The sequence below is a fragment of the Phoca vitulina genome, unplaced genomic scaffold, assembly GCF_004348235.1.
Source record: "Phoca vitulina isolate PV1807 unplaced genomic scaffold, GSC_HSeal_1.0 scaffold79, whole genome shotgun sequence".
Lineage (NCBI taxonomy): Eukaryota > Metazoa > Chordata > Mammalia > Carnivora > Phocidae > Phoca > Phoca vitulina.
Window position 1 is genome coordinate 1,675,538 of NW_022589782.1, and position 23,699 is coordinate 1,699,236.

A 23,699-nucleotide genomic window follows, 5' to 3' on the forward strand; every position below is an offset into this window, starting at 1 on the left:
GGAATCCCACTGTGACGTAACTTTATGAGCACCGTGATAATGAGAGAGGGGCCCCGACGCGGCGTCTGAGCACCAACTCCGGGGGATGCATCCCAGCTGCTGGGGGCCGGGCACGCAGAACGGCCTTAAGGAAAGCTTGCCAAATGACTATCTGCTGCTATTTACTGCATTTTCAGGAGTGAAAAGTAGCATGTCTGGGAAAACAAAGTCTTGTGTAACTAGAGCACAGAATATGTGGAATGACAGGAAAAAGTGAAGCAAAAAGGTAACAGGGGAAGAATATTTTTATCAGAGAAAAGATATGCAAATACATGTATCTGAGGAGGAACTTATATCTGGAATACATAAAAAACTCTTAGAACACAGTAGAAATAAAAACAGACAACCCAATTTAAAAATGGGCAAAGGATTTGCATAGACATTCCTCCAAAGATATACCAGTGGCCAGAAAGCACATAAAAAGATGCTCAACATCACTGACCGTCATGGAAATGCAAAGCACAGCTAGAGTAAGATACCACCCACTGTGACAGCTCTAATTTAAAAAAAAGAAAAGGACTAGTTAACATTGGCCAGGACGCGGAAAAGCCTCACACATGCTGGCAGAGGCTGGCCTCAAGAACAGCCTGGCACGTCCTCACAACATGAGGCAGAGCCCCTCTGTGAGCCCACAGTTCCACTCCTAGAAGTACACCTGAGACGTGAACATGGATGTCCACACAGAGACCTGTAGACAAACATCCATGGCAGCACTGTTCATGGGAGCCAGAGAGCGGAAAAACCCAAGCGCCCACCAACTGTCAGGGAATAAATAAAAGCGGCTTATCCGTACAATGGATTATTAGTAGCCGTACAAAGATTCATGCTATAAGATAGATGAACCTTGAAAACATGACGGTAAGTGAAAGAAGCCAAGCACAAGGACCACATACGGGATGAATCCGTGCAAACATACAGAAACAATGCAGACGGGTGCCTGCCTAGGCCTGGGGGTGGGGGGCAGTGACGGGAGAACTGGAAAGTGAGGACTAGAAAATAAGGGGTTTCTTTGGCGGGTCATAAAATGCTCAAGGCAAGGGATTCACCACCCCGTGAACATGCCAACACTGCTATGTTGTGCACTTTGCATGACTGAAGTGTATGGAACACAAACGAGAGCTATGAATGCCTTACACATAAAAGGCGAGGGCGCCTAGGTGGCTCAGTCGTTAAGCGTCTGCCTTCGGCTCAGGTCATGATCCCAGGATTCTGGGATCGAGTCCCACATCGGGCTCCCTGCTCGGCAGGAAGGCTGCTTCTCCCTCTCCCACTCCCCCTGCTTGTGTTCCTGCTCTCGCTATCTTTCTCTGTCAAATAAATAAATAAAATCTTTAAAATAAATAAATAAAAGGTAAGCGACACGGGTAAGTGGCAGAGTAAGAACCTCCAAAATCCTCCCTTCGACAGAAGCAAAAATGGTCAGAACCCACTTTTTCAGAACACTGGAAATTGAAGATGTGTGGCAAGCCAGGGTATATTTATTGATGCGATAATTAGTTAAAATGAGGCCATATTGGGGGCACCCAGGTGGCTCAGTTGGCTAAGCATCTGCCTTTGGCTAGGTAATGATCCCAGAGTCCCAGGATCGAGTCCCATGTCAGGCTCCCTGCTCAGAGGGTAACCTGCTTCTCCCTCTCCCTCTGCCTCTCCCCCTGCTCTTGCTCGCACTCTCTCCCTCAAATAAATTAAAATCTTTTATAAAAAAAAAAAAAAAAAACCAGGCCATACTGGAATAGGCAGGCCCTCAATCCAGTATGACTGGAGTCCTCATAAGAAGAGGGAGGACCACATGAGGACCCCAAGACACCCGACGCAGGGGTAGGTACACGACCGCAGAGGCAGAGACTGAAGCCACGCAGCCACAAGCCAAGGAATGCAGAGGGTGGCCCGCCACAGCCAGACTCTAGAAGCGGCAGGAAGGGACTCTCCACTATGGGGTTCGGAGGGAAAGCAGCCTTGCCCACACCTGGATCTCAGACTTCCGACTTCCAGGGCTGTGAGACATTATTGCTGTTCCAAGCCACCCAATTTGTGGTGCTTTGTCATGGCAGCCACATGACACCCACACAAGTAACTTTACAGAATTCATTCAGAGAGATCGTTAAATAAAGTCAACAATGAGCAGCAACACCTTGGGGAGGGAAGAAAATCTGATTTCAGAGTTGCCACACTGTATTATTTAAACTGTCCAGTTTACAACTAAAGTTTGTAAGACATGCAAAGAAACAAGAAAGGATGGCCAAACACGGGGAAAAAAACCACCACCAGAAACCGTCCTCAAGGAGGGCCAGGCATTGGACTCATTCAACAAAGACCTTACATCAGCTGTCTGAAATAGGTTCCAAGAACTAAGAGGAACCATCTCTAAAGAACCAAGGGAAAGTAGGGAGAACCAGGTCTCAGCAGCAGAAAATATCGATACACAGAAGTTGTACAAGAGAAGCGGATAAAAATTCTGGATCGGAGAAACTCAATAAATGAAATGAAAAATTCACTAGAGGGACACAGCCGCAGATCTGACTGGCAGATGGGAAGACAGGCCAATGGAGATCGTCTGGTCTGGAGGACAGGAAGGAGAGAGGATGAGGAAGATGGACAGACCCTCAGAGACCTGTGGGACACCACCAAGTGCACCAACATCATCATCATGAAAGGCCTAAAAGGAGAAAGGCTCAGAACAAATATTTGAAGGAACTGCTAAAATTTTCCGAAATTTGATTTTTAAACTCCCAGAACCCAAGAGGTGCCTGGGTGGCTCAGTCAGTTAAGTGTCTAACTCGGGTTTCAGCTCAGGTCATGATCTCGGGGTCGTAAGATCAAGCCCTATGTCAGGCTCCACCCTCGGTGCAGAGTCTGCTTGGGATTCCTTCCTCTCCTTCCCCCTCTGTCCCTCCCCGACCCTGTGCATGGGTGCACGCACCCTCCCTCTCTCTCTCTCTAATAAATAAAATCTTCTAAAAAAAAAAAAAAAAATCCAAGAACCCCAAAAACTCCCATTAAGATAAACCCAGGAAGATTTACACCTAGACAGATCACAACTGCAGGGTTCAAACCGTCCAGAGACAGACAAACTCTTGAAAGCATCAGAAGATCAGCACCTAGTAAAGATGAACAGATGACTCCTCAGAAGCCTCAGAGGCCACGAGGCAGTGGGATGGCACAGAGTGCCAGAGGACAGAACGGTCAACCGTATTTTACATCCAGCCAAACTATCCCTCCAAAACGAAGAAGAAATTAAGACAGCCCCAGAAGACCAAAAACGGTGAATTCACCTTGGCACCCACAGCCCTTCCTTGCAAGAAACAAATCCACATGAAGAAAGAACTACACTAGCAAATAGACAAGGCAGTAGAAACTTACTCCTTACTTGTAGCTGTTTTCCCAGCTGACTTTAAAGACAACTGTGTTAGGCAATCACCACAAATGTGCTTTAACAGCATACGATTTAAGGGATACAATCTGTAGGATAGTAAGAGAATGCGGAGCGGAAGGGAGCTGTACAGCAGCGAAGCTTCTACACACAACTGAAATTAAACTGCTACCATCCAAGCTGGACTGGCACACATTAAGATGTGGAACTCCCAGGGCAACCCTAAGAAAATACCAGAATCATATAGTGACCAAAACAAGGGAATTTATTTTTAAGATTTTTTCTTATTTATTTGACACACAGAGCACAAGCAGGGGGAGCAGCAAGCAGAGGGAGAAGCAGGCTTCCCGCTGAGCAGGGAGCCCGATGCGGGACTCGATCCCAGGACCCTGGGATCATGACCTGAGCCGAAGGCAGACGCTTAACCAAATGAGCCACCCAGGTGCCCTAAAACAAGGGAATTTAAACAGTACACTAGAAAACACCTATCTGATGTAAAACAGGGCAATGTCAGAACAAGGGAGGAAAGATAAAAGTAATGAGGGAAAGATAATTTGGGGAGCACCAAGAAGTCTCTATTAAAATTTTTAAGATGGAGTTTTCTCTATCCAGCATGTATTAGTTTTGTTCTTTTCCTGATGGTTAAAGTAAGATAATATCTCAAGACAGAACATACGCTCAGTAACGATTACCAAACGGTCACATGCTGCCAAAGAATCTGAACTCTGACCACAGGAGAATCTAAAAGTCAGAACAAAAAAAAAAAAATTTTTTTTAAAGTCAGAATCTAAAAGGCACATTTTAAACTAAAGACACAGCACGCACTCTTGATGGGTCCCCACCACCCTAAGAATAGCCCCTCTGTAGAAGTTTCAATCTTAAGAAAGCTATGACCCCAAGTATCGGTTGCCTGAACTAGGACATCCGTGTTTTAAAAAAAAAAATGTTTAGGAAGGAAAACAGGTCATGTCAGATCAGCTACCTGTCATGTAATGGCCCATTCACCACAGAAAGAGCAGGAACACATAGAGGAAGGCTCCGGTTTTCTGTGGGAGTAAATGTCAAGTTCACGGACAGGACCTGAACACTCTCATGAAATGGAAAACACTGCGCGCCCACCCAGCCCTGACAGGTGATGCAGACGGGGAGAGAGGCGGCTAGGCCCAGACTGAAGGGCTAAAAGGATGGGTTTTGACGTCAGACAGACATGTGCTGACATCTGGTTTCTGACTTCCTCACCACAGGGCCCAGCAGGTGACCACCGAGCTTACCACTTATCACCAGTAAAAAGGCGGTAAGGGTGCCTGCCCCTTACCCTCGATGCACCTCGATGACTGCAACAACCCTTCAGAGGACCTCCTAGCATTGTTCCCTCCCTGCCCCAACTCTTCTGCCACCAAACTGCTCAACTGAGGGGTTCGGGCTCAACCCGGAACCTGCAGTTCAGAACAAGGCCTGGCCTTGAAACGCCACTTGCTGCCCACCAGCCACTGGGAAGGAAGCCGCTCTCAGTGCCGCAGGCTGATTCCACCTTGCCCCAGTGGCCCTTGTGGGAAACGACACATCAGACCTGAAAATACCCAGCCCCTAGAAGTCACTCAGTAATCCCCCTGCCTCCCTTCCAGATTCTGGTGTTCGAATCCAAAAAGCCTTTGTACATCTGTGGACTAAGATGTAGAACCAACTGCCCACAACAACAGGTGTCCGGGGCGATGAGCTCCAGGCCGGCCCGCAGATCAAGGCCTCACACGCGGCAGGGATGAGGCTCTGGACGCCTCACTACCATCAGACAGCCTGGCAGGTGTCAGAGAAACAGGCATCACTCCCAAGCCAGCCACCAAGGCCCCGTGTGACCCCCAGGGCACGCCTCTGCCTCTCTGCAGCGCACAGACGGTACCAGTCAGTGAGCAGCCTTCAAGATCCCTTCAGCTGTGAAATTCTGTGATTCTCCAAGCCAGCTATCCACAAACGAAAAGCAACGAAACGTCAAAGATGGCAATCCTTCCCAACACATGTCCCTCAGAGCCTCCGGGCGGCAGTCCTGCTCCGGGCACGCACCCGGAGACATGAGCCCCCGCGTCCTGACGGCAGCCGTCCGCTGGGGCCGTACTCACTCACCGCAGGCCAGAGCTTCGGGAAACCCCCAGCACTCGCGCAGTGAGCCGCGCTCTCGTGCACGGCCTTGCTGCGTCTAGGCCAGCCTCAGCCAGCGCTGGCTGCTGCGGGAGTCACGGGCTGGGAGACTGCACAGCCGCACGGGCCAGCCCCTCCCGGGAGGCCGCCCCCTCGGGACGCACGCCCACCCACCCACGAGCCCGGGCTGCACGGAGCACGTGCAGGCGTCCCTAACTCCGCTCAGCCCAGGCGCTCCCCGGGGTCTCACTGCTTGCAGAGAGCCCCTCCGAGCATCAAGGGCTGTTCAAACCACGATAGGTCATTTGTCCTCCAAAGGCAGCCAGGGAGGAAGGTTCCTACTGTCTGAGTTTAGCAGGAGGGTGCACCGGGACACACGCTCCGATGGACTCCAAGTTCACGGTTCTCCCACCACACACATCTACCACGACCGCCATCCTCGGCCGTCCATTCACCAGAATGTGGGACGACAAGGGCCGGCAAGAGACAGCGCGGTCTCAGGGCTACAGCCTCCAAGTGGAGTGTGCATCAGAATCACCGGTGGGCTTGATCAAAGGCTGACAGGTAAGGTAACTGTTATTTAAAAAAAAGATACAAAATACGTGCTGGCCAGGATGTGGAGGGACCGGAAGCCCTGTGCGTGGCAGCTGGAAATGTAAAATGCCGTGCTGCATGAAACAGCCTGGCAGCTCCTCACAGAATAACGACCATCACCGCGTGACCAGCAATCTCACTGTGGGTCTCTCCCCACAAGAACTGGAAGCAGGGACTTGAAGAGGTGCTCACTCACCCACGTTCATGGCAGCATGATTTCCAGCAGCCGAGAGGTCAAAGCACCCCGCGTGTCCACTGACAGATGAACAAAACACGGTCCATCCACACCGCGGAATAGTATTCAGCCTTAAAAAGGAAGGAACCCTGGTTCCTGCCCCAACATGGATGAACCTTGAGGACACGGTGCTCAGTGAAAGAAGCCAGACACAAAAGGACAAACATTGTGGGATCCCATTTATAGGAGGTCCCTGGACTCACCAAAATCACAGACACAGAGAGTGGACGGTGGGGCCAGGGGCTGGGGGGGGTGGTCAGAGTTTCATGGGGGGACAGAGTTTCAGTTTGAGAAGATGAGAAAGTTCTGGAGACACATGGTGGTGACGGTTGCACACTAGTGTAAATGTTCTTAACGCCATGAACCACACAACTGAAAATGGTTAAAAGTGTAGGTCATGTATGTTTTACAACTGCAAACCCACACGGGTTGCTGGGCTCTGCGCCAGAGTCTAGGATGGAGCCGAAGACCCTGAGTCTCTAACAAGCTCCCAGGTGAAGCTGCTGCTGGTCCAGGGCCCACAGTTTGAGAACCACGGACGCAGGATGAGCAGAGGAAGGAACTCAGTGCTCAGTGCCTTGCCTGGACCCATGGCCCAAATCTGACAAAAATCAGGTAGGTGTTCATAAATGCGGCCACCATGCTTTACTCACAGAGAGCAGTGACCAATGGCATTCCAGATGACAACTCTTTCACCAAAATAACAAGAAATGGAACCAGGAGGGGTCCCCGATTTTCAACAGGAACATTCCTTGTCAGGCTCATGAAACAGGTTTCTACCTATGATCAAGAACTGTTCTAAGCTACTCTGTTATTCTGAAATTCAGCTGTTCTCAGGAAACAGAAGCAACAGTGTCCTCGTCCTTATTGCGACCATGGCCTCAGAACTGAGAGCTCAGCAGGTGCATGACCAGGGAGCGCCGTGAACAACCCCCGAGTGGGAGGGGGGTGGCGGACCCCTAACTCGGAGCTCAGATACACAGAAACTCTCATGGCCTCAGCTTTGCTACCCCTCGGATGTGGCTTTCTCTTACCACCTTATTTTATGTACCATGACGACATTTTTTAGATAAAGAAAACCACTCCAGGGGCGCCTGTGTGGCTCAGTCCGTAAAATGTCCAACTCTTATTTCAGCTCAGGTCATGATCTCAGCGTCGTGAGATTGAGCCCCGCACCCAGCTCCACACTCTGCAGAGGCTGCTTGAGATTCTCTGTCTCCCTCTGCCCCTGCGCCCCCCCAAAAAAAAAAGAAAAGAGAAAGAAAACCACTCCCCCCTACAGCAGGCACACATCTGATTCCCCTTGCATATAACTCCCCACCCACAACAGACATACAGGGGATTTTTTTATACACAAAGCGTGTTTCCATGCGTGTACATGACCATGTTTCTCTTTCAAATTTTCTGTAAAAGCAAAAACCTCCAAGCTCTTAGCCACTCACATAACACAATCACCACGAACACCGTTTTCCTTTCATTCAACCTTTGTTCTTAGGTACTTTATAAATGCGCTTACATTTGTTTTCATTGTGAGATATTTCAAACGTACATGATGTACAGAAAATATCAGAATCCATGTATCCACCACAGAGATTTCACGTAAGATATGTGCCATATTTTCCTCTGAAAAAATGTTAAATACAGAAAACACGTTACAAAGGCACGCCGCCAACTCCCCCTTTCCTATTGCCCTACAGCCGATGGACAGCATTCGCAGGCAGGCCTGTGTGCTTTCTCAGTGTCCGTACGCGTCCGTAAAGTGCATGCGAGTATCGTCCTTCACATATACAATAAACATAATCATTCCCTTTGTCTGAGCTGTCTCATCCTGGAACACAGCACGTGTACGGAAAAGTGCACATATCAACTCCGCTCAGCTCCATGCACAGCAGTGTGGCGGCACCCAGACAGACGGGACACACAGGCTCCCCACACTCCCCTTCTCCATCTCTGCCACCCCCCCCAAGGGTGACTGCCACCTTCCAGCCCCACACGTGACTTTCGCCTGTTGTCACATAAGTGGAATCGAGCTGTAAGTCCCCCCGACTCTGCCTGCTTCTGCTCGGCATGATGTGTGAGGCCCGCCCGTGCCCCCAATACAGACCGCACGGTGTGGTCAGGCCACAGTCTACCTCCTGGTTCTGCCGCTGGACACCTGGCTGGTCCCAGGTTTTCCTAGGACGCGGGCGGGGCCAGGAGCGCTTAGCCCACGTCGTGTGGTGGGCACGTACGCTCATTTCTGTTGGGTACGGTCCTTACAGTGAGGCCCCTGGGTCCCAGGACTTCCCAGGTGTGGCTTGGCCAATACTTCCAGTCTTCCAGAGTGACCGAGCCACATCGCACTCCCATGAGCAAGAGGTCCGGCTGCCTCACACCCGGGCCACTCAGTATTTTACCCGCTTCCCCTCACCGTTCCCGTAAGACCTACACTTCTCCCCCACGCCTGCCGGTAAATCACCTTTTCATCTTGATTTTTTACATAACAACCACTATTCTGTCTTCCTAAAAACTATTACCTGTAGTGATTGCACAATATCTCAGGTATGCAACTAAAAATCAGGGAGCCATTCTCCCGTTAACTGTTCCCTGCTACTGAAAATGCGTGAAGAATAGCCTCATTCACAAAACATTCTCCTGTATTTTTTTATTCTGTCTTTAGCATCAATTCCTAGAGAATGTTACATTTTTTTTCCTAATGGACACTTCCCTGGATGGCTTTTATACACACACGTTGAGTAAGACTTTCTTCAGAAACCCTCTTCCGAGCGTTGGTGCAGTGACCTTGGTAATCTAATGGATGTACCACAGTGGCATTAAAAAGATAAAACCAGGCACCTGGGTGGCTCCGTCAGTTAAGCGTCCGACTCGGCTTCAGCTCGGGTCATGATCCCTGGGTTCTGGGATCGAGCCCCATGTCGGGCTCCCTGCTCAGTGCAGAATCTACTTAAGATTCTCTCTCTCCCTCTCCCTCTGCCCCCACTTACACATGCTTGCTCTAAAGAGAGACAGAGAGAGAGCAAGAGAGAGAAAACTAAAACTTTAGCTTCCCACCTGTGGATCAGAATGGCAATCACGGAGGGGAATAGATCCTAATGCAAAGTTTCCTCAAATCCACCCCTACCACCCCCCAACACTGTTCTTTTCTCCTTTCTCAGCCGGCACACTCCAGTCCTGCTGCCCCTCTGCTCACCTCTCCTTAGCCACAGCAGGTACCTGCAGCTTAGAGCCTGTCTGCCGGCTCACACGGGGGCCGCCCCCTCCCCAGCTACCCACAGACCAACTCCTTCACCTTCGAATCTTGGCACCACCACCACTTTCCCGTGACACGTACTCGGTGACAACTGCAACTTGCACCCTCTCCCCACTCCCCACATGTGCAAGCACATGTCACTGGCTCAGTACCTCTGAAAACTGTCCATGTCCCACAACAAGACCATCCACTCCAGGACAGCAGGCCTCCTTCCTTTGTCCACACTTGGCATCCCACCCAGCACACAGTAAGTGCTCAAGAATCATTCGCAGCCTCAGTGAAAGGAATCAAAGTCACGTGAGCAAGAAAGCCACATACAGGAATCGAGGCCTGCTCGCTATCTTAGGCAGGCCCACTCCGCCCGCACCAACAAATCTCATCAAGGTCCCACCAGCGACAGGAACCGTGCCTCAGTGAGCTATGGCGAGAAGTCAAAGCTGGTAACGCAGAGGATGGCTCTCAACAGACGCCACCATGCTGAGCCCTGAGCAGGGACAGCCTCACGCCAGCAGCACCTCCCCACCCCCACCATGGCCTCCCTGCCAATTTTCAGCTATATCCACTCTTCCCCAAAATAACAGAAGGCAAAAACCCGGATTATATAAAGCCATGACGCGCCATATGGATAGTCAACCTGCACAGCAAGAGAAGAAAGGTTTTCATCGTCCTGCAATTGTTTAAGTGTTTTTACCTTGAAGCAAAGTAAAAATAAACAATCTCTTCAAGTCCTTCCAAGTCCTCTGGTACTTCTTAGCCGAAAATTTCTGACTTGAATCCTCTCCAAAGTTCAGTTCAAACACTCCTGTAACAGTAAAGTGTTTCCAAAGCCCTGTTAAGAGTCTAGGGATCCTTCTTACTCTCCGGGCTGAATCTCCTTGCTAAGCTTCCTCAACGTCTCATCCACAAGGGTCTCCCACACCCGAACATTCACCACCTCCCCCCCCACGTCAGGGAACTCTGGCTCCCCGACGCTGCTGGGCATGGGGGTGCCACACAGCACGTGCCACCTGTGTGTTCCACGTGCGAAGGAACGCCGCCGGAGCCCTCCCTCACACCATACAGGAGAACTAGAACATTCAGGTCCAGGGTTCACTTTGAAAGCACTAAAACTACAAGCTCTTAGCAAAAACTATAGAACTAGATCTTCCTGACCTTGGATTAGGCAAAGCCTTCTTAGTCATGACACCAGAAGCACAAACAACAAAAGAACAAAAGAGATCAACTGGACTTCATCAAAATTAAAGGTTGTCCTGCTGCTAGACACCATTAAGAAAGCACAAAGACAACCCACAGAATGGGGGGAAACATGGAGGAATCGCGGGTCTGATAAGGGGTGTGTGTCTAGAATATAAAAAGAAATTCCGAAAACTCATGTTTTTTTTAAAAAGACAAACTACCTAATTTTAAAAATGGACGAAGGATTTGAATACACATTTCTCCAAAAAAGATACACAAAAGGCCAATACGAAAAGATGCCCAACCACAATGAGATTCCATTTCACACCCACTACGATGGCGATAATCAAAAGGACAGGCACCAAAAAAAAAAAAAAGAGGCAATAACAAGTGTTGGTGAGGACACGGAGAAATTGGGAGGGCTCGTACTTGCTAGAAAACAGTCCAGCAATCCCTCCAAGGGTTAAAGAGAGGTTACTATCCGACCCAGTCATTCCACTGCTAGGAATGAAAAATACGTCCACACAAGAACGTGTGCATGAACGTGCACAGCAGCATTATTCACAACAGCCAAAACGTGGAAACAGCCCAAATGTCCACCAACTGACGAATGGATAAGTAAAATACAGTCTCAACACAATGCAATGCTATGCAGTCATAAAAGGTCACGGCGCGCTGGTCAGTGCCACAACGTGGATAAACCCTGATGCTCAGTGAAGAAAGCCAGGCACGGAAGGACACATACCACAGGCTTCTATTTACATGACATCCCCAGAAGAGGCAAATCTGTAGGGACAGAAAGATTAAGCACCACCTAGGCTAGGAGGAGAGGGACTGGGGAATGAAGACTGACCATAATGGGTGCGGGGTTCCTCCCGGAGGAGATGACAATGCCCTAAGACTGATGACGGTGGCAGCTGCACAATTCTGTGAATATACTAAAACCCCTGAACTGGATACTTCAAATGGGAGAATTATGTGGTGTGTGAATGAGAGCTCAGTGAAGCTGTTAAACATGTTTTATGAATTCCCCCTCTTCTCTCCAGCTTGTGAATACAAACCGCTTCTCTACGCCAGCGCCGTGCCTGGAACACGGATGGCTTGCAGTCTAGAACAAAGGTGTCTATGAAGAAGGGGAAAAATCATCTACCTGTGAAATCCTCTGGTTGTTCCAGGCACAAGCAGAGAAGTCTAGCTGGCAACACTGCCAAAGAAACTTCCAGAGGCCCACGGGGTCCCTGTCGCCCCATGGCCATGAAGCTACAAGTCAGAGCTGGAAGCAGCCACTGAATGCCCAGAAGCAAACAGAGTTGCCCTTAATAAATGTGTCTCCCCACTCCCCTAACTCTTCCCACAAATTCAAAGGCAGGGATGAAGCCAGCCATCCGGACAGCTGTGCGCAGTACACCCCACCATTCAAACCAGGACCATTCCCAATGAAACCTCTTTGTGTCTGGAACCTTACTGAATGCTTTACATAACATCTCCTTAGTCCTAGAAAACCCTGTAAGCAGGTGCTTGGTCCCATTTTACAGATGCAAAAACGAGGCTCAGCTAGCAGCAGGGCCGGCCCGAGGTCACAGAGCTGGCAAGCTGAGTCTCGGGGCGAGAACCTGCACCACGCTACCTGATGACGCCCAATCCCGTGTTCCCTCCCTGACTCACGGGGAGAGGAGCAGGAACAGGCACACCCCACGCCCGGGGCCAGAGGTCAGATGGTCTCAGTGCACATCCCCGACTCCTGCATGACTATGGGCCAACAGCTCACCTCCCTCACCGCACTCAGTTTTCTCGTCCCTAAGATGGGGACCATACCATCGACATCACTGTCTGGCTGCAAGAATTTTTTTTTTAAGTAGGTATGTGAAAGCATCTAGCATGGCGCCTGATGCTCAAGCTTTTCTTTTCCCAAGGACCTGCAGACCAGACGCAAAGTTTCCAGATCAAACCACAGACCGAACGAACTGCAGGCCTGGCGTGCTCGCTGCCGCAAGCACTGGGTTCTACACCGTGACAGCGGCATCTTGCTCTGGTCAAGACCCGAACGACGCCTGAAGTTCCGTGCTAACCACGCGTGGCTGGCCCCTGGGATCTCAGGGACACATGTGAGCCACTCGCACACAAATAGGACATCCTCAGCTATGAGTGGCTACCCCTTTCCGAGGGAGATGCAAGAGACCAAACCACAGAGGGGAAAAAAAAATCACGGGTCTGTTTCCTGAAGACATCACAAAACTGAAGCTGAGTGCCAAAAACAGTCACCTATCAGATGATTTCCTCTGACTCAAACTGGAGCAAGAAGAACCAGCACAGGGGCCACCAGATCTCTGTTTCTCCATGAATCTCACCAAACCTGCTTCTGAAAGGGCCCCATTCAAGTTGGGTCTATTCCTCAAAAAACCTCTTCAGTCTCTCACTTTTGGAATGTTTACATGTGGGGAGGCCCAGTGATTTTTTCCAGAGCTTAAAAGGAATACTATGTTAGCTAATTTGCGGAATCTTGGAATAACTTACAAAGAAGGAGTTCAAAATTCCAAAAAGAATCATGGTCTCTCTTTTAACTAAATTCAATCTGGTTTTGGTTTTTTGTTCTTTCCTCAAACCCTCACCCCGGGTCTGGTTGGTTCAGTCTGAAAGTGACTCAGGTTTTCTACGATCTCTTGCCGTGAAAGTGAAAATATTCCAAAATATCCAGCAGGGCTAAGTGCATCTCTATCCCAGTGAAGGCTAGGAGGTGATATCTGCCACACGCTTCACCTACGTGTGAATCCCACTCTCTGGTCCCGGGCCAGTGATGGGACTGCTGCCGCCTCGGTTTCCCCATCCGTAAAGTGGGGGTGATAGACTACTTACTTCGCAGGGTTACTGTGAAGGGGACGGCATCTCCTCCATAAGGCCCCATCAGAGTGTCTGACACACAGGAAGCGCTCTGCAAGGCTTCATCATCAACATGACCCGTACTCTGTGCCGTGAAGAATGCCGTATGTGGAAGCCCCTCCCGGGAGGAGGCAAAAGACACCTTCTACCCGTGACGCAGTCCATCTCGGGAAACACGCCACTTCCATAGGTCACAGTTAACCTCTAAACGCTGCAGGGGCTCCAAGAGACTCCCAACTTCACTGTCTGTCTAAGAAGGAAGATCAGCGGCACACCTGAGACACGAGATAAAGGACTGCACCTATAGACCTTCCTCGGAAGAGCTACAAATGCAATCTTCAATCTCCCCTTGGTGCAAAAACCCAGCAGTGAGTGGCATTTCTCAGGAGCTGGGAGGTGACCTTACTGTCCCAAAGACAATTAACAGTGCTAAGTCACGACTATCGCCGCACTCCTTTACAGTAGATGGCTTTGGCTAAGGACATTCTAGAACACCAGGTGAGGTCCCCAGACAGCTCTCCAGCTGTGACACAGGCCAGCAGCCCTAAGGTCTGAGTCCTGCGGGTCCCAGGGGCCACCGAAACGGCTGGACTCACCAGCGCCAATAATATTCAGACACAGACATCACAAACAGTGGAAGCTGGGGCGGGGGGGGGGGGGTGTCTCCTGCTGATTCAGTTCAGGATTCTCCATTAGGAGTGGACATTGACACAATAAAACATGTATTTCAGTACAAATGCATTTCCAAAATTAACTAGAGAGTAGAAACCGAGAGAGTTCAAAATGCCTACAAAACTACTTTAAAACAAGACCCCTTGCACCCACCTCTGCTGGGCAAGCCTCATCGTTAGCAGGTGCACTTGACATCTTGGGATCTCGGGGTTTCCCTCCATGTTTTCCACTGTGAAATAGATAACACCCACACAGAAAGGGGTGTAACATGTCTATGGACAGTGCAACAAAATTATATCTCAAACACACAAGCAGGTGGAAAATTAAAAGACCACCAGCACCTGAAACCCCCACTTGCCCTGTATCCCTTATAGGTCAAACCCCCTTTCTCCTACCAGAGTGACCACTGCCTACTTTTCATGGTATTTTGCTTGCTCTTCATTTATAGTTTTATCACCTAAGGAAGCATCCCCCTACACGACAGAGTTGAATTCTGCATGTTTTTTAACTTGACAGAAACTGGAGTCACCAAAATGTGTGTTTTCTCTGGCTTCTCTGGACACCCTCAGCAGTGGAAAGGGGAATCAGTTCTGACATTTGCAAAAGTCCCTGAACAGGTCACCTAAGGGCATCTACCAGTTCTCAAAGCCGGATAACCGAGTTTACAGAAACTCTGATTCAACTGCAAGGCTGATAACAGCCATAACCTCTAAGGTGGGGAACTCATTTAGTGGGAGACAGACTTCCTGTACCAAGTGCAAGCTGGAGGACAAGTTTGTTTGTTTGTTTAACTTTTTTTTTTTTAAAGATTTTATTCGCCCACTTGAGAGCGAGAGCACGTGACCATGAGGGGGGTGGTGCAGAGGGAGAAGCAGGCTCCCCGCTGAGCAGGGAGCCCGATGCGGGGCTCGATCCCAGGACCCCGGGATCATGACCCGTGCCGAAGACAGTCGCCCAACCGACTGAGCCACCCAGGCGCCCCTTGAGGACAAGTTTTACCATTGGTTCAATTTAAAAGAATCATTTTCTGAAAAACATATGGCAAGAGTATCTTTAACACAAATTGTATGACATTAGTACTTTAGAAACACAACAGAGAGCTTGATGCATATCATGCAGGCATTCAACAGATAATGATAAAAGCTATTTTTACCAGGGTAAAAAGAATGTTCAGTGAAAAGACCAGGCTATAAAGGGTATATACACTGAGGATAGCCACGTAAAAAACATATACATGGGAAAAAGAAAATAGAGTTGACGCTCAAGCACCATGGGGGTTAGGGGCGCCAACCCCACGCCCTGTACTGCTGAAAATCTACATGTAACTTCTGACGCCCCAAAAACTTAACTACTAACAGTCTGCTGTTGACTGGAAGCCTCACTGATAATAAAACGTCAATTAATACATGTTTTGTACATACACGATATATCCTAACCTTACAATAAAATAAGCCGGAAAAAGAAATGTTAAGAAAGTCAGAAGGAAGACACCTTTCCAGCACGGCACTGTATTTGCCGCGTCTGGCCGGCACCTCGTCGCTCACAAGTCAAGTGCACGCTAACATGCGGCCGTCGTGTGGAAGTGGTGGGATTATGGGTAAGTTCTCCGTTTATAAAATGTTCGAACTTGCAGTTACGTTCTTGTACAACAACATTCTCCTCCAAGAGCCAATTCTCATACAACAGTGCAATTTTACTGGTTTGATTACAACTCACTCGTAAGACTTGTGGTAAACAAACTCTACCAGCGCAAATCAGTTAGGAAAGATCCTCAGAAGACCCGTGTAAACGGACTTCTCGGAGACAGTACCTAACCCACAAGTCTCTCCAGTCCACACCGAGCTTCCCTGGAATTAATGAGGCATCACGTAATTTCCCCTCACCTCTGCTGAGCACACAACCTCCAAACTGGTTAGGAGTCCTCGAAAACCCCCACCGACCACCTGCTCCACAGGCAGAAACAGCCCATGTGCTCCCCTCCAGCCACCCAGCCAATAGAAAATGTGAAGTGTGGCGTCAGAGGCCCCTGTAAGTCAAACGACTGACAGAACATGCATCTCAGGCCATCCTGGGCCCCCGGTGCTACAAGATATTTTAATCCTGACTATTTTAACAAAGAGCCTCTACCCCTGAAGTCTGGTTATGGTTTTTGAGTGATTCTATAATAAAAACACACAGACAGCAAAAACACTGCAGTTCTTCAGAGGGTAACAGGATCAAGAGTCACGGTCTCCACATACCCTGGGGTCCAGGCATTCCCCCTGCGCCTCCAGCCGGCCCTGCTCACAAACAGGCCACCCCTTCAGCCTCTCCCCAGCAAGTGGGATGGGCAAACATCTCTTTTTGTGTTGCCTTTTTCTTAGGAAGGAAAAAATAATACCAAAACAGAATTCCCCCACCCGGAACACATCACTTTCTTGCTAACCACAAATTCTGGCAAAATCTGTTCTACACAATAGTGATTCAGTCAGTTCCTCTTTCTTCAAATTGACACATTTTTACCTTGCAAATTGTGTAGGTCTATATGAGAGAGAGTTTAAAGACCAATAAAGCAAACTTAAATAGTATTTCCACAGCTATCATTATCAAATTAAAATGTGATATTATCCTTGAAAAGACTTACAGTAAAAATTCTTTTGAAACATTTAAGCCTTCTCTACAGAGCAGATCTTACTCTAGATCCCGGGAGGTAAAGAAAAATAATAATTTCTGCCTACTGAGAGTTTACAATCAAAATGTGCGTAGTGATGAGGAGGAGGATGGACAGGAAGAGTTTTTTCCCGAATGCAAACCGCACTTTGAGGTATAATTTAACCCAAATGCATACATCTTATGTGACAGCTCAATGAATTCTGACGAATGTACACCCAGAGAAAAAGCAGGCAAGGGGTGGTGGCTGGGGCCAAGAGACCAAGGAAATCGCCCAGGCATGCAGAGAAGGTGGGGGCCCCTGTGCAGGAGCTCGGATGATGAGCAGAGCTCAGCCGTGACCCCAGAGAAAACCAGGAGACAAATGGCTGGGAGCTTCCTAACCAGATGGAATGTATGGAATGCCATCAAGTGAGCCACTCCAACAGAAGTGAAGCTGATTCTCCCGTGTTCTAAAGACAAGTTTAGGTCCATTGGATTGCAGAAAGTGGGGCCATGATACACAGTGGTCGTTTGTGTGTATTTTTATCAGGGTATGATGCAATCTCAAAAACTCAAATTACACAGTCAAGCATATATCACATTCATCCCCTGCCATTCTTACCCTATGTCCCAACTGCTGAACTTTAGAACCTCAAAACAGGACCTGAAATAAAATCTCATCCTGCACAGAGAACAGGATGTTCCCATTGGGTATTGTGATAGTAATAATTTTAACATAAAATCCCCAAAGGGTCTATGTTCAAAATGAAAAAAGAAACGCAACAAATCTATAAGGAAAAAGACACACTCCTAAGAAAAGGGGCAAGAGATACAAACGGTGAGTCAGTTCAGAGAGGCCACACAAGATGAAACTATGACAAGAAACTAAACTCCACTAATACTAGAGGAAAAGAAGTCCAAACATAAATGAAACACTTTCTGAATGTTTGTAAGTCTGAAGGGAGTTTATAAGAATGGTAGTTAGCATCCAGGAGGTTACGAGGAAATGATGTTCTTAATAGGGCCTCGACAGTCACAGGGATAAACTGGTAGGAGCGCCCACAGAGGATGAGGTGTGGGTGTCCGCTAAAACAAAAGATGTGTACACCCATGAGCCGGCGATGCCCCCCCAGGGCAGCTACTTGTACAGGCACAATAACACGCCCTCCCCCCACAAAGCGGTCCACAACCTAAGCCCTGGAAACTGGATTTGTTGTTTCCACAGTAAAGGGGAACTAAGGTAGCAGATGGAATTCAGGTGGCCAACCGGTGGACCTTTAAATAGGCCACGGGTTGTGGTTTATCCAGGTGGGCCCAATGTAGTCCAGGGGTCCTCAAAAGTGGAAGAAGTAGACAAGAAAACGGGAACCAAAGAAATGACAGCATGAGAAAGACGTGGCCCATGGTTGCTGGAGAAAGGGGACCATCATCAGCCAAGGAATGTGGGAGGCGTCTGCAAGCTAGAAAGGCCAGAAAACGGATTTCCCCCTAGGGCCTCCAGAAGGAACGCAGCCCTGCCCACACCTGAGAAGTAGCTGAGGGAAACCTATTTTGGACTACTGACCTCCATCCAGATCTGTGAGACGATAAATCTGTGTAAGCTACCACGTTTGTAGTAAGTTGTTACAGCCGCGGCAGAAAACTAACACACTGCCCTAGGGGAATAAATATTTATTTAGTTTGTTCTCAGGCGCCTGGGCGGCTCAGTTGGTTAAGCGTCTGCCTTCAGCTTAGGTCATGATTCCAGGGTCCTGGGATTGAGTCCGGGGAGTCTGCTTCTCCCTCTGCCCCTCACCCCACTCGTTCTCTCTCTCTCAAATAAATAAAATCTTAAAAAAAAAAAAAAAAAAAAAAGGTTTGCTCTACCACTTCACCTGCCTCATAGGATGGTCAGAAGGTTTTAAGTGCAATGAAATGACAGGCTACATACCAACAGTCGGTGAACCCCACCTGAGACTCACCCGGCTACAGAACAGCACTCCATGAACTGTCCGCATGGTGAGCACACCTAATAAAATCACCACGACCCCAAAGAAGGGCAACTACCATGGTTATTCCTCGCGAAGTCACAGGGAAAGCAAGCTTGAGAGCTCGTGCCATCCATACATGGCGGCCAGCGGGTGAGTCCTGCATGACACATCCAACCGCAGGACCCACGCGTGCAAGGAGACCCCCGAGCCACCACCACATCCAGCAACTGTGAACTGCTTCACAATCCGAGTGGAAATAAGCCAATGACGGCCTCCCATCCCCAAGAGTGACCAGCCAAGGGTTCCAGGCTGGGGCCCTGGTATCGGTGAGGCCGACTGCCCACGCTGGGCTCAAACATGTGACCTCGAGAACACAGTGTTCTAACCAACAGCAAGAGCCATCACATGCTTCCCCTTACACAGCTACAAATGAAATGAAAAATAACTAAAAACCACTTCTGGAGATGGGGGACTTCTAGACGCAGACTCACCCAGGAGCTTTTCTATCAATGAGTCCAGTCCAATGCCCCCCCCCCCCCCCGCAGCTTCCCTGCCACTCCCGTCCCTTCTCTCCCTAATGAACAATCATTCTGGGAGCCCTCCAGAACTCACAGCCCCCTGGGGACACCTCGCCAGACCCCCCCCGCGGAGTCCCGCAGCCTTGTGCCCGCCCCCGCCCCGCGCCCAGCAGCAGCAGTAACTCCTACCGACACTGCCCCTAAACTCTTCTCCAGTTAGAGGACGACAGGAGGGAACCTTTCAGGGGGAGCATCCTGGAAAAGCCAAGCCTCGCGCACGCTTCTCCGCGCTTACGCTCATCCACTTAGGGCAGAAGCACCGATAGCGAAGCGATGTCGGTCTGCCGAGGAGAACTCTCAAGTCCTGGGCCCCGCGCAATTTCTTGTCCGACCCCCGCAAGTCCGGCGGCTGCGCCCCACGCTGCCGGCCGGGGCGGCACCGCGGGGAGAGGGCTGGGGGGACGGGGGGGGACGGGCCTCCGCCCCGACGGGCCCGCACAGGGAGGCGCGGCCAGGACAAACCTGAGCAGGTGCTCGGGTCCCCGGGCCCGCGGCGCGCTCGTCAGCGTGGCAGGGGCGCGCGGGGCGCCAGAGGGCAGCCAAGGAGCCGAGGGCGGCGGGGTCACAGGGTGGGGGCCGCGGGGCCGGGGCCGCGCGCGGGAGCAGGGGGACCGCCAGCCATACCTGCCGCGGGCGGGTCCGCCTCCTCGTCAGCCTCCGCCTCAGCTGCCGCCGCGACTAACGCCGCGCCTGCCTCCCCCGACAGCCGGTCCATCACGCCGCCAGTCATGTGAGCGCGCGCCACGTGACTTCCTCCGCGCCGGCCGGCCCGCCACGCCACGCCCACCTCGGCACGCCCCGCCCGGGCCCGGCCCGGTCACGCCCTCGGCACGCCCCTTGCCTGGCCTCGGCACGCCTACCCAGGGCCTGCCACGCCCCTTGCCTGACCTCACCACGCCCACCCCGGGCCTGGCACGCCCCTTGTCCGGCCTCGCCCCGCCCCGCCCCGGCCACGCGGCCACCTGAGGCCTGGCCCGCGCTCCCGCCCGCGCTCCCGCTCCCCGCCTCGGGCTCGCAGCCGGCGCCGCTCGCCCACTCATTCAGCCGCTCGCTCGGCCGCTTGCCGTCACACTCACCCCTTGTCCGCTCACTCGGACTTCCGCGTGGGCCGCACCCCGCCCCCGCACCCCGCCCCACGCGCCCCTCGCTCACCCCTCAGCCCTTCCCCTAGGCTCTCGCCCCGCCCCGCACTTACGCACCCACCCTCCACTCACTCATTTGTTCCGCACCCGCGTTCATGCGTTCATCCACCCTCCCACCCCCGCTCACTCACTCACTCGCCCCCCACTGGCTCGCTCATTCACTCATCTGCCCACCCCCTTACTCACCCCCACCCTCACTCGTTCACTCCCTCGCTCGCCCACTCATTCATCCGTCCCCTGCCTTGCTCACTCACTCACCCACACACTCACTCACTTATTCACCCCCTCGCTGGCTGACTGGCTCACTCATTCATCCATCCACCCACTCGCTCACCTGCTCTCTCGCACACCCGCCTTACCCGGTCACCCCCCCACACTGCCCCTCCCCGCCCGGAGGGCAGGCTGCCCAGTGCTGGGAGCCGAGGATACCTGGGTGCATTAGGTGCCGCCCCCAATCTGGAGGACAGAACACCAGAGCAAGTGTCCTGGCTGTTCCAAAGTGAGGCTGTGGGGGCTCAGGGAAGGGACGAAGGGACCCCTGGGTGGGGCGGAGCCCGAGCTGACGCCGGGGATGAGGAGTTAAGCACCAGGAGGAGGCAGCGGCCTCTGGCAGGCACAAAGTCTCCGAGGCATCCAGCAGCTGCAGACACTGCGGTCCTCCTGGAGCTAAAAGTGTGGGTGTAGAAATGGCAGAAGAGGAAGCTGGGGCACCAGGAAGGGCTCCATCCAGGAGGGCCTCCTTTCCAAAGCAAGGAGCTGGGACCTCCTGATTCTGATGCCTACCAACACCCGCTGGGAGCTGGCTACAGCGATCAAGAGCCCAGACCCGGCTCTGGGTCCTCCCCCAGGAAGTCCTTCTCCTGGCTACAGCTACTGGACCCTGCCCAGGTTACCCATGACTGCACCCAGGACGTCCCTGCAAGCTGACACAGTCAGAGACGCTCTCCTCCACCATAACCTGGCAAGTGCTGGTCCCTGCTACTCATCGGCTTCCCCAAGTCACAGGGGGACACTGCGGATCCTGTGATACACAGCCCCCCTCGGATGCTGCTTCCTTCCACCCCATGGCCTTCCTTTCAGCTGCTCTTGCCTCAACTGATGTGCTCAGCACTTTCCCTGACTCCGCAACTCTCCACCCCCCAGACACACACACACTCTCTGCTAACGTCCCCGTATTAGCCAGCTCGTATCTCTGTCCCTCACGAGAGGATACGGTCTTTACTAAATGTCTAAGAGTTCACTGCACTTTCCAGAAACTGTAAAGCACTGTACAAGTGCACAGACATTATTCAAGAATGATAACATAAATGTATTATTTTAACAGCCCTAACACAACCTCTAGCTCAGTGGTTCTGGATCTTTGCTGCACTTTCCAATCACCTGGGGAGAGTTCGAATATACTCAGCCTGGAGCTCACCCCCAGAAGTTCTGATTTAATTCATCTGGGATGTGGCCCAGACTTGGGATTTTTTATTTTTTAAAGCTCCCCAGATGATTCTAATGTGCAGCCCAAGTTGAAAATTTTATTCCTGCAAACATTGCCTGAGCATTTCCTAGGTACCGAATTTTTTGGGGGGGGGGCCCAAGGATACAACAGGATTCTCACAGCAGAGCAAAGAAGCTGTTAGGGCTGGAAACATAGGTGTGTGGGAGGAAAGGGGAACAAGCCGTGGGTTCTGACATGACCAGTTCTGAATGCCTCCAGAAAAGGGAACTCGGTCCTTACAGGTTGTGGGCCCCATTGTCAGATATCTCCAACCGTTAGAAAGTTCTTGGAAACATGCACTGAAACGTGTCTGCCTGCAACTTCTTTAGATCCTCACCAAAGAAGACTGATCCTTACGCCATTTCTGTTTCATTCGGGGAACAGCAAACAGAAAACCAGAATTTCTGACTTTTAAAACCTTTCGATTAATGGCAAGAATCCAATTATATTAAGACTGTTCATCCATTGCTCCAGTCACATTGGCCGCTTTCCATTTAGGAAACTGAGAACGACAGAGGCAAACTGACGATTTGGAACACACAGCGGAGTCGGGACTCGGGACTTCACGACGCAGGTGGACACACAGAAAGGGGCTATTATCAGCTGTCCTACCAAAATGCAAGGATTTCCACGTCCTGCTCAGGAGCTTTCAAAAGAGTTGTTAAAATGTTTTGAGTACTGTATCCTCGACTATCAATCTAGTTGATGTAGATTTGTCGGGATAAGTGATATCATGCTGCGGTATTTCCAAGACCTGAAATAACAAGGGGATTATGCCCACCACGGTCACTCGGAAACCCAGGACGATGGAGCGGCCACCGTCAGGGATTTCTGCCATCGTGACAGAGGGAAAGCTCCCTGGAGGGTCCAGCGTGAGCACTGAAATGCTCTGGCCCAGAAGTGACACAACACTCCACTCACAACTCCTTGGCCAGAACTGGTGACGTGGAGGGTTGACACCACCACGTGCCTGGAGGACAGAAAGCCAGAAATATTTTGCAAACAGCTGTGAATACTAGCCACACTAACCAAACTAGCATTTACTGAATGCCTACCTACTATGTACCTACTATGGGCTTTTTATGGGAGACTCCCCGAAGCCCCACAATAAATCTACAAAACAGTAGCACGATTGTCTCCGTTTTCCAGACAACTAAGGCAGAAACGTCCAACACACTGTGGTGGCAGAGACAGTCCATAGAGGAGCTGGGATTTGAACCCGGGCTGTCTGGTGCTGGAGACCACCCTCATAGCCCCTGTGGCATTACCCGATGCCATAGAGCCAGCAGTTGGTCCTCAACACTCTCACTGTGGAAATTCCGGTCCCTCCCAGAACCTCTTGTTTGAGGAGGCTTGGGGCACCAGTGACCTATGGCTCTATTAACTCATACTGGGGGGAAGGCGAGGGACTCTGAAGGCAGGGAAAATGGTAACAACAGCCCCCAAACATTTATTAAACCCGAATATGTGACAGGCATTGCGCCAAGTGCTGAACGAGTATCATCTCAATACTGTGAAGGTCATGAAATCAAATCCTCCAGGGACA

At 50.8% G+C, this 23,699-nt stretch overlaps 1 protein-coding gene across 4 annotated transcripts in view; it reads right to left on the reverse strand.

Moving 5' to 3' along the window:
* Window positions 1–20,245, reverse strand: part of SNX8 (sorting nexin 8) — a 39,753-nt gene extending 19,508 nt beyond the window's left edge. For all 4 annotated transcript variants that reach the window (XM_032394166.1, XM_032394165.1, XM_032394164.1 and 1 more), the window contains exon 1: window positions 20,150–20,245. In XM_032394166.1, the coding sequence (XP_032250057.1) occupies window positions 20,150–20,240 (91 nt within the window). In that variant the 5' untranslated portion in view covers window positions 20,241–20,245. The remainder of the gene's footprint in view (window positions 1–20,149) is intronic.
* Window positions 20,246–23,699: the final 3,454 nt, after the last annotated feature.